This window comes from Leucopleurus acutus, assembly GCF_964270905.1.
Source record: "Leucopleurus acutus genome assembly, chromosome: 16".
NCBI lineage: Eukaryota > Metazoa > Chordata > Mammalia > Artiodactyla > Delphinidae > Leucopleurus > Leucopleurus acutus.
The window spans coordinates 9,366,421-9,381,996 of NC_139158.1; the positions used below are offsets into that span (position 1 = coordinate 9,366,421).

At 53.8% G+C, this 15,576-nt stretch overlaps 2 protein-coding genes across 3 annotated transcripts; one reads left to right on the forward strand and one right to left on the reverse strand.

Moving 5' to 3' along the window:
* Positions 1 to 47: 47 nt before the first annotated feature.
* Positions 48 to 11,722, forward strand: LOC309972948 (uncharacterized protein; the record flags this gene model as incomplete). Its single annotated transcript, XM_082856845.1, has 6 exons — positions 48 to 242; positions 1,049 to 1,136; positions 10,645 to 10,706; positions 10,988 to 11,082; positions 11,308 to 11,428; positions 11,513 to 11,722. 6 exons carry the CDS (start codon positions 48 to 50, stop codon positions 11,657 to 11,659), a joined length of 708 nt encoding a protein of 235 aa, XP_082712971.1. The 3' UTR covers positions 11,660 to 11,722.
* Positions 11,709 to 14,102, reverse strand: ABHD11 (abhydrolase domain containing 11). Of its 2 annotated transcripts, XM_082856553.1 has the most exons (6): positions 13,959 to 14,102; positions 13,670 to 13,805; positions 12,816 to 12,989; positions 12,477 to 12,647; positions 12,192 to 12,373; positions 11,709 to 11,969 (listed from the first exon to the last, which is right to left on the reverse strand). In XM_082856553.1, exons 1-6 carry the CDS (start codon positions 14,072 to 14,074, stop codon positions 11,837 to 11,839), a joined length of 912 nt encoding a protein of 303 aa, XP_082712679.1. In that variant the 5' UTR covers positions 14,075 to 14,102; the 3' UTR covers positions 11,709 to 11,836. The 2 variants fall into 2 exon arrangements, with proteins under 2 accessions (XP_082712679.1, XP_082712678.1); XM_082856552.1 differs by having other exon boundaries at positions 11,811 to 11,969; positions 13,670 to 14,102.
* Between the last annotated feature and the right edge of the window lie 1,474 nt (positions 14,103 to 15,576).

The window sequence follows — 15,576 nt, forward strand, 5'->3', positions numbered from 1 at the left end:
GCTCCCGGGAGTGGCAGCGGCACCGGCTGCAGCCCTGTGAGCCCCGCATGCGCGGCGGCCGCCCCGCGGCTGCGCAGCGCCAGCCCGGCCCCGCCCCGGCCCCCGGGACCCCGGCCCAGCCCCCAGCCCCCAGCCCGGCCCCGCCCCTCGCCCGCCCCGCCCTGGCGGGTCCCAGCCCAGAGCCCAATTCTGGGACTCTGGCTCCCCGCTCCCACTACCCACCCTCTCCCACACCCAACCAGGTCCTCCGAAGAGTCACAGCCCAGGGACCTCATCCCCCTGCGTTCTCGACGCCCGCCTGATCCCTGCCTGGGGTCGGTTCCCAGAGTCTCTGCTCCCTCCCGTCCCAACTCCGTCCTCCCTCCTCCCATCCCTCGACTCAGCTGCTCAGCATCCCTCCTTCTGGACCCTGGCTCTTCACCCCCAGGGCCCCTCATATCCCCGGGGATTTGCTAGAGGTTAGACCCCACCTCCCTCCTTAATTTTATTGCCTTGGGACCTCCAGCATCCCCCTCCAAAAGCCTCCTCGAGCCAAAACTCTCTAGAGTTCCAGCCTTTGAGCCCCTACCCTTCCTGCCTTCTCCCAGCATCTCATCCAGACTCAGGCTCTGGCCCCTTCTTTCCCCAGGATTCCTCAGTTCACAGTCTGATGCTGAGTGACCACCACTTTTCCTTTAGTTTCCACTCCCAGCAAGATGCAGGCACCCCTCTATTTGGGGGGAAGGTGATCTAAGTTATAGACCCATCTCTTTCCCCTTTCCCTGTATTCCCAGTCCTGCATCCCAGCCCCGGGCCTGAGATCCTACTTCCTAGCTAGAAGCTGGGAGTAGCTAAGCAGGGGCCGAGCTCCTCTGGACTAATGGGAAGGTCTTCTCCATACTGTGGAGGGGTGGTGGCTGGGGGCTAGTCAGTAGCAGATGCTTCTTTTCTGGTCCCTGCCAGCATCTTGTTGAGCGGCAGCCACACACACACACCCCCAGCTGCCCCCTCTGTGCCCTGGCCCAGATGCTCTGACCTCAAGCCAAGCACTCCCCCTTCCCTTCCCCAGGGCTGCCAAGGTGTTGCTCTGGAGCTGGGCCAGCCCCCTGCTGACCAGTATGTCCAGGCCCAGCAGTTCTCCGAGACTGTGGGCACAGGTTAGCTGGCTGGCAGACAGGCTGGAGACACTGTTCCAGCCATCCCTCCTTCCCAGGAAAGTCTGGTCCAAGACTAGCTCACACGTAGCCTAGCATGAGAGGCAGCCACACCCCTTCCACTTGTCCAGACCTCAACCTTGAGTGTCCCACAGAGCAAGTGTTGGTGGTGCCCCATTTGACAGATGCGAGACCAGAACTCACCTGCTAGAGGGACTTGCCCAGGGTTACAGGGAACAGATGGCAGGGAAGCTGCTGATTCCTGGTTCAGAGCACTTTCCTCTGTGCAGGGTGACTCAGTGGGGTGAGTCATGGGTGCAGCCCCAGAGCCCAATGTCTGGCCCTGTGGGGAGAGGGCAGGAAGGGGAGACACAGCTGCTGCCCTTAGAGAATCCTGGTGTCATGCCAAGCATCACTTATTGAGATGAATATTAAATGGTAGCGTGAAAAATGAATAGAGAATGAATGTGTGCCCTTCAACTTAAACTGCCTTTCTGATACAGGTCTTACTCTCATTCATTCATCAAACATTACCTGGGAATGCACCTTCTGGGGATACTGTTCTGCACTTAAGGTGCTCCTAGAGTGGTGGGAGAGACAGACATGGTTGCAATACGTGAAGGATTCAGGGTGGCTTCCCAGAGCCGGTGACATTCAAGCTGGATATTGAAGGAGTGGCATTGCAGCAGGCAGTGGTGCAGGCATTCTAGACAGAAGGAGTGTGCCCAGACGCTGGGCTGAGGGTGGAGAGCAACTGGAGAACCTCAGGAGCCTGCTGCAGTGCTCAGGTATGGGGATGAGCATGGGTGGGAGATGAGTCCAGTGAGGGAGACCTTGAACGTTAAACTTCATTGTGAAGACAAGGGGGGAGGCAATCAAGGGTCCGACTTTCATTCCCTTAATCAAAAAGCATCTACTATGTGCTGACTATTCTAGACGTTAGGGACATGGCAGAAAACCAAAGTCCTTGCCCTCCATGGGTTCTAGTAGAGGAGAGAGATGACAAACAAGAAAATAACATACATGACGGTGATAATATATTATGAAGAAGATAAAGCAGGACAGAAGGAGTAGGGTGCCGGGTTTGAGGCAGGATTCCAGCTTTAAATCAGGTGGTCAAGGAGGGCCTTGCTGAGAAGTTGCCACTTGAGTACATATTTAAAGGAGGTGAGGGGGTAGGGCTGCCCTGGTGGTGCAGTGGTTGAGAGTCCGCCTGCCGATGCAGGGGACACGGGTTCGAGCCCTGGTCTGGGAAGATCCCACATGCCGCGGAGCGGCTGGGCCCGTGAGCCATGGCCGCTGAGCCTGCGCGTCCGGAGCCTGTGCTCCGCAACGGGAGAGACCACAGCAGTGACAGGCCCGCGTACCGCAAAAAAAAATAATAATAATAATAAAGGAGGTGAGAGGGGCTTCCCTGGTGGTGCAGTGGTTAAGAATCCACCTGCCAATGGAGGGGACATGGGTTCGAGCCCTGGTCCAGGAAGATCCCACATGCCACGGAGCAACTAAGCCCGTGCACCACAACTACTGAGCCTGCGCTCTAGAGCCCGCATGCCACAACTACTGAAGCCCGCGCGCCTGGAGCCTGTGCTCCGCAACAAGAGAAGCCACCGCAATGAGAAGCCCGCGCATGGCAATGAAGAGTAACCACCACTCGCCGCAACTAGAGAAAGCCCGCGCACAGCAATGAAGACCCAACGCAGCCAAAAATAAAATAAATTAAAAAAACCTTTTTTTTCTAAATAAATAAATAAAGGAGGTGAGGGAGTGAGGCATGTAGGTCTCTGGGGGAGGAGCATTCTGGGCAGAGGAAACATCAAGTGCAATGACCAGGAGCAGGGAGTGTGCCTAGCATATCGGAGAGACAGCAAGGAGGTGAGGATGCCTGGAGTGTGGTGGGTGAAGAAGAGCTCCAAGGAGGTGAAGTCAGAGGACTCGAGGGAGGGGCGTTGGAATTGACTGTGTGTCCCTTGGCTTTGATTCTGAGGGTGATGGGAGCCCCCAGAGGGTTTTGAAGAGAGAAGGTACCTGATGCATCTTGGGCTTCAGCAGGATTGCTCTGATTGCTGAGTGGAGAACAGACGGAAGGGGACACGGGAGGAAGCAGGGACGTATTTAGGAAGTTGTTGTGATCACGCAGGCAGCTGGGCCAAAGGTGATACAATGGTGGTGATGAGAAGTGGTCACATCCTGGATACATTTTATTTTTATTTATTTTATTTTATTTTATGTTTTGGCTGTGCCACGTGGCTTGCAGGATCTTAGTTCCCCAACCAGGGATTGAACCTGGGCCACAGCAGTAAAAGCGCCAAGCCCTAAGTACTGGACCACCAGGGAGCTCCCCTGGATACGTTTTAAAGGTAGAGCCAACTGAGAGAAAGAGAGGCATCAAGGATGCCTGGAGTCAAGTTTTTTGCCCTGAATACATGGAAAGATGGTGTTGCCATTTGCAAAGATGGAGGAAAAACTAGAGAAGGAGCAGGTGGCAGGTGGGTGGCAGGTGGTAATAGGATTCGGGGTTTGGACCCTTAAGTTTGAGTGGCCCATTAGACATCCCACCAGGGAGGGCAAGTAGGCCACTGCCCATAGGAATCTGGAATTTTTGGGAGAGGTCCAGGCTGGAAGAGGCCACCATAGATGGTCTTAAAGCAAGGGAAGAGGTTCATCTATAGCAGCATGGAGGCCAGCTGGAAGGCTGCTGTGTTGTCCAGGAGAGAGACTGGGACTGTGTGAACAAGAGCAGGACCCATCGGCTGGAGAGAAGGATCAAAGGCATTCAGGAGATTTATTTAAGGGAATTCTCTGGCCGTCCAGTAGCTATAGTTAGGACTCCGTGCTTCCACTGCAGGGGGCACGGGTTCGATCCCTGGTCAGGGAACTCAGATCCCGCAAGCCATGTGGCCAAGAAAAAAAGAGAGAGAGAGAGAGAGAGATTTAATACGACTACACTTTATTTCAATTATGAAAAGAATATGTTTGTTGTAAAACATTAAAACAGTGACAGAGGCTTCCCTGGTGGCAGTGGTTAAGAATCTGCCTGCCAATGCAGGGGATGCGGGTTCGAGCCCTGGTCCGGGAAGATCCCACATGCCGTGGAGCAACTAAGCCTGTGTACCACAACTACTGAGACTGCGCTCTAGAGCCCGCGAGCCACAACTACTGAGCCCATGTGCCACAACTACTGAAGCCCACGCGCCTAGAGCCCGTGCTCCGCAACAAGAGAAGCCACAGCAATGAGAGGCCTGTGCACCGCAACAAAGAGTAGCCCCCGCTCGTTGCAACTAAAAGGAAAGCCCATGCGCAGCAACGAAGACCCAACGCAGCCAAAAAAAAAACAACAAACAAACAAATTTATTTAAAACAAAACAAAACAGTGACAGATATTATGAACTAGAAGCCACAGGCCCTGTGACTGACCACGTGCCGATAAGCACAGAACTGGCACCTGGGAGAGGGGTTCGACCAGGATGTGTACTATTTAAGGTTTCTGCCCTGACATCCAGAGGAGACAGGCAGACAGTCAATGAGGAGTTAGTGTGGCACACAGGCTGGAGACTTGGAAGGCAGGAGGAGTCTGGCTTGGGGTGGAAATGGAAGTTGTGGGCCACAGTCTAGGGAAGTGTGTGCATATGTGTGTGTGTGTGGGTGTGTGTCTGTGTCTATGGAAGAAGGTGAAGGGCTGAAGATGAAACTGACAGGTGAAGGATGGCCAGAGACAGAGGACCCAGAACCATGGCAGGAGCTAAAGGAGAAGCTGCTGCACAAGGCGCCAATGAGCACCCGAGCAGCCACCTCCCTGGGATCAGGGACCACTTTGCAGAGGTGGGGCATTTGACTTGGGGCTTAAAGGATGAGTAGGAGGTGGCCAGGTGGAGAATGGGGGAAGGGCATTCTGGGGCAAAGCTGTGAACAGGGACATGGACAGTGAGAGAGCAGGGCTTCGTCCCTGTGGGAACCAGGCAGTCCCCACCACACACATCACTCCCATTCTTTAATGTGGTTAATTGATGGAGATTCAGTCCAGAGCAATGTTCTGTAGAGCCCTCTCCCCACTCTCGTTAAAGGGGCGTCACTGTGCCCCAACACTGGCATTCTGCACCCCTCTACTTGTTCAGGTTTCCTTTTTTCCTTGAGGAGCGGGGAAATGCTGGTACCACAATATAGCTTTCCAGGTCCTTTGTGGTCTGGCCCTGCCTCTCTTCTTGGAGGCCACCTTCCCTCCCACCCTGTGAGCAGCCTTAATGCCTGACCTGCACATGCCTGGGGCCCTCTTCTCCCTCTTTTCTCCTCCTCCCCATGCAGCTGGCCAATGACTTCTAGTCCTTCCCCGCTAGACATCACCTCCTCCAAGAATTTGTCTCTGACCACCCAAGAATGAGCTTTGGACTCCTTCTGCGTGGTCCCACAAAGGCCTGTATTTATCCCGACTATAGCACTATCGTCCTGTGTGCATATAGTGTGTGTTAAGTGTCTGTCCCCTCATTAGATGGGGACACATAAAGGGAAGGAACGGGGTCATGTTCTTGTCGATTCCCCAGGGCTGGCACAGAAAGTGTGTTTGCAGACTGAGCTGTAAACACTTGGATGCTTGAATGAGGCGTGTTCCTATAAAGGAGCACTAAAGGAAAGGCTGGGCGTCTGGGAGCATCCTCGCCCCAGCACAGTTTGGGGTTTCCATCCCAACAGCGGGGAGGGTGGGAGTGGGGACCCCTAATATTGGGAACTGCTGCCACCTGCTGGGCAAGGCCGGTGTTGCCTTGCCCACGCCCTCACGGCTGAGCACCTGTGTGCCCAGGTTGGGATGATGACAGTCACTACCTGTCCTCCAGAAACTCCCGGGCTGGTGTGAGAGACACCCTGACAGTGACAAGACAATGATGTGGAAGTATATCGGCTTTCGGGGTCTGGAGGCGGAAGGGGAGGCAGCTTGTGTAGAATTCAGGAATTCTGTCCCCGGGGCAGAGTTGTGAGGGGCTCAGAGCAGGAAGGGCCAGCCAACCCAGGCTCTGAGGCTGGGGAGAGTGCGTGTCTGTGTGTGCGCGTGCGTGCGTGTGTGCGTGCGTGTGTGTGTGTGTGTGTGTTCCTGATGTTCTCCTGTTGTGGCTTTTCTGCTGCTTTCTGGCAGATTTACTCCCTCTTTCTCCTCCCCTGGGAAGTCTGGCCCTGGCCCATTATTGTACAAAGTGCTGGCCATTGTGTAAGGGTCACTCTTACTGTGACCCTATCAGGAAGGCCCTCCTTTAGTTCCATTTCACAGATGAGGACGATGAGGCTCAGAGAGGTAAACACAAACCAGGTACTGAAGGTTGGGTGACATGGTTTGTAAGCCACCTAGCCCTGCAAATCCAAGCTGTTTTGACCACAAAGTCCAGCCCTGCCCAGCAGGCAGCTCTCCTTCCCCCTTCCAGACTCCCTAACCCCAGCCCACCATCTTCTAGCTCAGTCTTGAGGCCTGGGCTCAGCCATCCTGGGGGTGCAGCAGAGGAGGGAGATACGGGCAGTAGGCAGCTGGGGAATGAGTCTCACTGCTCAGTGTGTGATATTTAAGGTATTTGTGATGGAATTGACTATATGCCTGAATACATTGCCCTCCTTTTCCCAATGAGAAGATTTTTAAGAAAGAAATTTGGCTCAATAGTCTAATTAAAACATTTAGGGGTGCAAATGAAATAAGCGGCTCCCTAGTAATATTTAGTGAAAACATTTAAAATGGAAATACTTTAAATCACATATATTTACAAATAATTTTATTTCAAAACAATTCTTTTCCACGCTCACGGTTTGTGAAAGTTCATTCAAACCCTTCACTTGTATTTCTGCTTCTCATTGTCATGTCATGTGTCATCCCTAGCATCTCCTTTGAGTTCCCTGATACAGTTTTCTCGAATGTGTCATCTTCACTTGTGCTTGGAAATACAGAACTCTTTTTTTTTTTTGGCTGCACTGCATGGCATGTGCAACTTCCCCGACCAGGGATTGAACCCGTGCCCCCTGAGGTGGAAGTGTGGAATCTTAATCACTGAACCATCAGGGGAACCCAGAGCTTTTTGAATCTATGAATGATGCTGTTGCTGGAAAAATTATTCCAAGTCATGAGAACGGTTATCTTTCATCTCAGTGGTAGGTTAATATTTGTGATCTCCCTAGGGTAGTACAGAATTATATAAAATAGCAATCTCCTAGTCTTTTATCATTCTCTTGCCCTGCTTTCTTTTTCTTCACAGCACTTCTTACCATCTGGTATACTCATTTATTTATTGTTTATTGTCTATCTCCCTTCCCTAGAATGTGAGCTCCGGTGGTCAGGGAACTTTGTCTATCTTCCAGTTTTATGTCTGTCACTTGGAAACATGCCTGAAGCATAGGAGGTGCTCAATAAATATCTGTAGAATGAACGAATATAAAAGTCTTAGAAATGTTTGATAGCCCAGTGGCAGCCAGGACCATGCATGCAGATGGCACTGGAGTGGGATGGGAAGGCAGTCCTGCCAGACCCACCCCCATGTAAGGAGGGCATCTAAGTCGGGGGCAGCCTGTTGTCTCAGAGGATTAGCTACCTATAGGGAGACTGAACAAATTATAAAATATATTGAAGACAATTGCGGAAAAGGAAGTAAAAATCTGGAAAGGGGGAAAGCTAGGATGAACCCTGTGCCATTGGAATTTAAGGTCTGAATGGAAACTATTTTTCAATATATGGAAATTGTATTAGTTTGGGTTTTCGGAGAACCAGAACCAATAGGATAAATATAGAGAAAGAGACTTATTATGAGGGATTGACTCACGCAATTATGGAGGCTGAGAAGTCTCACAATCTGCTGTCTGCAAGCTGGAGACTTGGAAAGCAGGGTGGTGGAGTTCCAGACTCAGACAGAAGGCCTGAGAACCAGGGAGCTGTAACGGTGCAAGTACCAGTTCAAGGGCAGAAGACCAAGTCTAGCTCAACAGTCCGAAAGAGAGAATTCAACCTTGCTCTGCCTTTTTGTTCTATTCAGGCCCTCAATGAATTGGATGGTGCCCGCCCACATCAGGGAGGGCCACCTGCTTTACCCAGGCCACCAAGTCAAATGCTAACCTCTTCTGGAAACACCCTCACAGACACACCCAGAGGTAATATTTAACCAGGTATCTGGGCATCCAGCAGCTCAGTAAGGTTGACGTATAAAATTAACCATCACACAGATAAAGGAATAAACATAGGTATAAATGTGTATGTTTATGTGTGTATATAAACATGTGTCTACTGAGTGGGCCTGGCAGTAGAGGTTACCCTAATTGCATTGAGCACAACTAACACCCAGATCTTGGTTTCTAAATATTATTCTCCAGCAAAAAGAAACAGGTATTCTTGTTGAAATGGCTAATCCTAGGGCTGGGGCAGGGAAAAACAAGATGAACCTGGAATATCTTATTGAGCCAGAAAAGAATGGACGTGTCCAAAGAATGATGCGACACATCAAAATGACAAGAGGTCAGCAAGGGGCACCCGTTGACCAATCCCGGGACAATTTAAGCATCAAAATAAATGATAGGAATGGATTATAACCTATGGAATAAATTAGGAAATCACAAGTTCATCTGATAAATAAGTAAATGAATAAATAAATGGGGGTGAAGAAAAAGTTTTTTATAATAGAAGGCCGACTAATAAATGTAGAAGAAATGATAAAATTGGAAAATCACCATTTGCAAACCATTGTATTAATAATTAATTCAGGCAAGAAACATCAATGGATGCTGAAACCTATGGGTGAAAGTGGGATGAAGAAAAGGGTGTTTCATAGTCTTAAAGTACCTCCCTTCCCCAATACCTACTAATTATGATCAAGTGATCAACATTACCAGCACCAGGCGTCATGGTTCCAAATGATACTGAATACAAGAACACAGCATCAGGAGTTCCCTCGCGGTCCAGTGATTAGGACTCAGCGCTTTCACTGCCATGGCCTGGGTTCAATCCCTGGTCAGGGAACTAAGATCCCGCAAGCTGTGCAGCATGGCCAAAAAAAAAAAAAAAAAAAAAAAAAAAAAAAAAAAAAAAAGCACAGCATCGTTTTTGTGATATTTCTGCCCAAAATATATAACAGTGGTCTAATTGTGAGAAAGAAATGGACAAACCCAAATTGAAGGACAGTCTACAAGATAAGTTCCCTGTAATTTTCAAACATGTCAAGGTCAAAATTCAAAGAAAGGCTGCAAATTGTTCTAAATTGAGGGAGACCAGAGAGATGTGACAACTGGGTGCGATGTTTGATACCATATTAGTTTTTTTAACCCTAAAAGGATATATATATATATATATATATATATATATATATTTTGACATTGAAGAGCAGTTTGAAATTGCTTCAAAGTAAAAAGTTAAGATAAAAGAAATGCCTGGCATGAGTGTTAGACCTTTCTGGCTGACTCCTGCTGGCCTGCGGGATTCATTATTGGACAAGCTCCTGTGGAACCCCCGTGACTGGATGTGAGGGGTCTTTGTGCTCCCACTGTCCCTGGACTCCCTGACACCCTTTTCTGACTATATCTGTGCTTCATCCCTGCTAGCCCCAGAGATCCGAGAGCAGAGGTCCTGTCTGGATCATGACATACAGCAGCCTCCAGAAACACAATGAATGAATCTCCTCCACAAAAGGGGTTTTTGGGGGTACAGCTCAATTCCACCTCTTCACCTGGGTTCAACCAAAGAAACTGGAGTCTGGCTGTTAGAGGTGCACCCGGTTGAGTGGGACCCAGACAAACCAGGAGTCACGTCTGCAGGGAGCTTCCTGGGGGGTCTTGGAGGAAGTATGTACTATTTAGAGTGGGGTTGAGGGTCTAATCCCCAAGATGGAACCTTGCTGCAAAGGCCTGTCAGTGGGGAGGCCCTCTTACACGTTTGAGGTTACTTGTGCTCTCAATGGTCACATCGAGGGGGGGTGTGGGATACTGAGATTCTGAGACTTCCCCTGCCCGCCCCCCCTCAGAGCACAGCACCTCCACCCACACTCCAGGATCAGAATGTTGGGAATACTGGAGGAATAATCAGCACTATTATGGGAATACTGGAGGATATTGTTAGGGGGGATGGACGGTTCAATGTGTTAGGAGGCATTTGCCAGGAACGGTTAAACTTTTGCCCTTCTGTTTTCTGCTGAGCTAAGATTACGGTTGTATGTGTGGTGATGCCACTCAAGCTTCCAAGATGCCAACTCCTCAGCATGGGGGACTGGGGCACCTGTCTCTCAGCGTTGACGTCATCCGGCTCTCACTCCTTTCTTATCTCCTGATGTGAGTAGTGCGCCCCCTTGAGGTGAGGGGCACGCATACCTGGACAAGGAATGGGTGAAGAAACTCTGGGTCTGGCTGGAGGGTTCCAGGATCCGGGAGTGGAGGCAGGGGCATGGTCAGCCTACCCGGGGCGGAGCCTCACAGGGAGTGCCTTGACAGGAAGGGAGGGCAAAGGGCCACGTCCTCCGCCTGCCCCACCCTGCTGACAAGAGTCCCAGTCACCAGGCCACCCTCTCAGTCTGGGGCCCTCGAGGGGTAAGTGTCCTTCTGAAGTCACCTTGTCTCTTTCCTGGGGATCAGGTGAGAATTCCTTTCCTCTTGTGGGGTGGAGGGGGGCGGTCCAAACACCCTGCCCCCTCTGCTTTCCTTTAGGTGGGAAGGGGCCACACCTACTAACCCCTCAGCAAGATGCAGTCCCCTGCCCACGAGACCGGGGCACTGGGGGGCAGGTACAGAACGTCTCAGACCCTTCCCCTCCTGACATCAGCCTCAGGGCCAAGGCCAGGGCGGAAAAGCCAAGTGGGGCACCTCATCCAGGCAAGCCGCAAACCACTACTCCCTCCTCTGTTACCCTACCACAGAGCCCAGAATCCCAAGTGGCTGGAGCGCTGGGGGACACCCAGACAGAGCCCTCGCTGGACCAGGTCCTCCGGGAGCGGGATGAAGCCATTGCCAAGTGAGAGGAAGCTGCTTGTGGGGGATGGGAGGGTGGTGGCTGGCTCACCCTCAGGCTCTGTCCTGCCAGGAGGGGAAGGGGGGACATCAGGCATTCCTGGAAGAAAAGCCACACAAATACCCACTCTGTCACAAGGCGGGGGCTGTGGCCATACTTGTCCACCCCCAGGGCCCAGAACCAGATCTGCAGGCTCTGACGCCCAGGCTGCTCTCTCTGCCCCCTCAGGAAACGGGCAGTGGAGGCTGAGCTGGACATATTCAAAGCCAAGTTGCGAGCTGTGGAGGCCCAGCTGCTGGAAGTTCTGGAGGAGAAGCTGAGACTGAAGCAGGAGGTGGAGGCCTGGGAGGTAGGGTGGACCTGCCGGCCGGGCCCAGGGGGCTGGGCCAGACGGGCACAAGCCTGGCCCCTGAACCTGCTCTCCTGCCCCCAGGATGACATGCAGTGGATGGTGAGGCAGCAGGTCGAGAGTCAGCTGCAGAGAGAGTCCAGGGGCGCTCTGGGAGCCCCCATGGACCCTGGAACTGCCAGGACCCCCTGGGTCAGATTCCCCCTGCGTTGGTGGGGACGCTGGCGGTGAGAGAGCTCAGCCCAAGACCTTGGGAAGAGTAACTTTATTCATTAAAGTTTAAGGTCTGACACACCCCCGACGCATCCTTGTGCCCTCTCAGTGCCCACCTGAGTCCTTCTGTGCAGAAACAAGGAGCAGCCCGCAGGGCCTTGAAGCCTGGGGTTTTGTGTCCCCTTCTGGCCTTTCTTAGGCCAGGAAGTCTCGGACTGCAGCCATGAAGTCCTGCGGGCAGTCGCTGTGGACCCAGTGGCTAGCGTTAGGCACGGTCTGCATCTGGGCCCGAGGGAAGAGCCGTCTAATCTCAGGGTGGTGGCTGGGACTGTCCGCCGGAGAGAAGGCCACCGAGAGGGAGTCAAAGTAGGAAGATGGAGAGAGAAGGAGAGAAGTGGAGGCCAAGCGGGGAGGGATGGAGAGCCACGTGAGTCCACCTGCCTAGTGGTGTTTCTGGGTTTTCAGGCACCCCCTGCCCACACCCCAGCCCTCCCCAGGCTGGGGGCTGGATAAGTCAGGTATGCCCCTCCCACCACCCAGCCTGGCTTACAGCACGAATTGAGAGTTTCCACCCAGGAGGAAGAGGGATGGCCCAGAGTAGGTTTCTCGTCGTGGTGGGAAGTTCAAGATCTTGTCCAAGTGCTGGGCCAAGGCATCCAAGTTCACCCTCCACATAAAGCGCCCGTCCACCTCCACCAGGTTGGTGAGCAGGAACTGCCGCATACTTATGCTCTGTGGGGGTCCAGCAGTTGCGGGTGGGAGGGACTCCTTGTGAGGCCCGGGGCCGCCACTCTTCCTTTGCCCACAACACCATACAGGGGATTGGGTGTATTACCTGGATAACACAGCTGAGCTTCTCATCCACCAGTTTTCGGGCACCAGAGAGGGACGCCTCATCCGGGATGTCTATGGCCCTCATGGCTGCCACGTAGTTTGGAAAGTTCAAGCTGGACGGGCTCTCCACTGGGCTGATGTCCACGGCAATCAAGCGCTCCACCAGCTCTGGCTGTGGGAGAGAATCAGACTAGGGACCTTAGGGCAGGCATAGCAGGTCTCAGGCCTAGTTCCTGGATCCTGAACTTGGCCATCCAAGGCTCACTGGAGTTCCAGGTTGCCTGCTGGGCACGCAGGGTCTACAGTGGATGGGAAGAAGCCCTGGATAGAGACGGCTCACCCTCTGAAGTGCGAGCAGCATGGCTGTCCTGCCTCCCATGCTGTGGCCAATGAGGACGCAGGGCACTAGGCCCAGCTGGGGCAGGAGGTCCTGCAGATCCTGGCTCATGGCCTCGTAGCTCATGTCTGGGCTGTGGGGGCTGTCACCATGGTTCCGAGCATCCACTGTCAGCACCTGGGGAGTGGGCGAGGCGGGCAGCTCTGGCATCCACATTCAGGGCATAGCCAAAAGCCTGGCAGATCTGCAGGCTGAGGGAGGTGGAGAGCCTGGGGTGGTGGGGAGATCCAGAAGGGGAAGAAGGGCCCGAAAGGTGAGAAGGCCCAGTTCTCAGACCTTGGAGGCCCAGATGACGAACCTGGAGCCACTGTGCCAGAAGGCCCAAGGAGTGTGACCACGTCTCTGGAGGTATGGCCTAGCTGGGTGGCAACTCCTGAGAAAGCAGACACCAAGAATTGGCAACAGCTGGAGCACAGCAGGACGGGCTGCTGTACGAGGTGGAAAGCCCCCTGTCATCCCTGGTGAACAAGCTGGGTCTGGCCCCCTTAGGGGGTAGGGTATTGGTGGTTAGGCATTTGACAGCAGAGCCTAGGTTAGGGTGCAGCACTTAGACCTGTAACACGAATGAAGGACTGGATGGGTGAAAGCACGAGGGAATGAATGGGGTTCATCTAGGGCCTGGGTCTGCCCTGGGGCCTCCAGCCTTAGAAGGTCAATCTCTTCTTTAATTTCTGCCGAGAAGGACCTGCCACTCCCAGCGCTGAGGACAGAGAAGCTGGCCATACCTCGGCCTCCTCTAGGGCCCCGCCCACCAAGGCCCCACCTCCCTCGGGTCCCCGCCTCTCCCGGAAGCTCACCCTCCGGCCTGTCTGCTGGGCCAGGGCCTTGGCGATGGAGTTGAAGTTGGTTTTGCAGCCGAAGAGCCCATGCAGAAAGACGAGGGGCGGGCGGGTTGCCTCCCCGTCCAGAAGTCTGTAGGAAAGCGGCACCGGCCTGGCGGGAGGAGCAAGGGTAGGGGAAGGGTCTGAGCCGGCTGGCGAAGCGGCCTGGGAGAGGGCGGGCCCAAGCGGAGGAAGTGGAGCCATCTGGGTTGGACTGGAGGGGGAGGGGCGAAGGACGAACTTGCACCTGACACCCTTGACTGACCTCGGCTCGGTGCCGCCTTGGCTGCTGCTGGGTGCGACAGGCACTCTGGAGAAGCTGGGACTGGAGGGGCCGAGGCCCCTATGGGGGAGCCTCCAAGCGCTGGCCCAGCGGAGCATCTCCCGGATCCCCTTCCCGGCGCGCACCTCGTGGTGTCCCCCGGCTCCGCCTCGCTCGGAGCCCCGCCCAATTCCGACTGGAGCTCCGCCTTCTCCCCGCCCCCTATCGCGGAGCGCCCCTCCTTCGCTCACGTTTCCTTACGTAATCCCGGAAAACTGTCCCCACCCCAGGCTCCGCCCCTTGCGTCACTACGAAACCCTGTGGGCACCACGCCCACAGGCGAGAGCACCGTAACTGGCCACGCCCTGGGCGGAGCCAACCAATACCCTGGCCCCGCCCTGCTAAGCTCCGCCCGGCCTCTCCCCGCGCAGAATTCTTGCGGGGAGTCGGAGCCTGAGTTTTGGGAATCACGTTCCCGCAGCTCGTGACGTGCTGGGTTTGGGGCTTGAACCCTCGCCGCGGGGCAGATCCTTGCCAAGCCGAGGAGGCGCTGCCTGGGCCCGCTGCGGACCCCGCACCTGGCCTGATCCGGATGCTGTATTTTCTGTGCCGCTGGCGGTCGCAGGCGAGGGGCGCCATGAGTGGCTCCCGTCGTCGAGGCGTCAGCTTGGAGCCGCCGTGCTCTATAGCTGGGGGCCCAGGCAGGCTGGACGGAGCACCTCTTACTAATCCTGAAGTCTACTCTAGAAAGAGCTAGGAGAGACTCTAGAGGTCATTTCCAACCCGCCCTTCGACCCCCGCTCCCGCCCTTTACTGATGAGGAAACTGAGGCAAATAACTTTTACAAGCGGTATAACGTAACCTCTGGTCTGCGAGTCAAGGTGGGAGGCCAGGTGTTTGTACTAAAGGGGGCATTTGCTGCACTGAGCTGAAATGGTTCAGATCTGCTCACCTCCGCCCCCCATTTACCAGCAGAGAAATAAATAAGACCTTTATTTCCCACCCCCCTCAGCACATCGTGCAGGGAAGTCGCCTCCTTTTGGAGCACTGACTGGCTGCCATCTTCTCTGACCAGTCTGGGGTAGTGGTGGCAGTGGCGACATTGTCTCAGGTCTCAGCTGGCTTCCACAGCAGTCCAGCCTTCAGCAGCTGCAAGAGTAGCTGCTCTTTCTACAGCATTCTTCTACTCAGAAACGGTCAGGGGGAATTTCCTGGTGATCCAGTGGTTAGGACTCCGTCCTCTCACTGCTGAGGGCTCGAGTTCAATCCCTGGTCGGGGAACTAAGATCCCACAAGCTGCGCAGTGCCAGGCACCCCCAAGGACTATACTGCACACCTCCCTTCAGGTCCTTTCCCACACCGCTTCCCACTGGGATGCTGTGTCCACTTTCCAGATAACCAGTTGCCCAAGTCCTCCATGTCTTTTAAGGTCCAGGATAACTGCCACCTCTTCCTCAAGCCTTCCCAGCTTTTCCCAGTTGAAACTAATCTCTTCCACCTCATGTTCTCAAAACATTTGTCAGAGTCTGGACTCCTATGTGTCCACCATAGGCTGGGGGCTCCTGAAGGACCTGGGTCGTGTTTTGTTCATCTGGCGCAAAGTGCAATAGTAATTTTACTG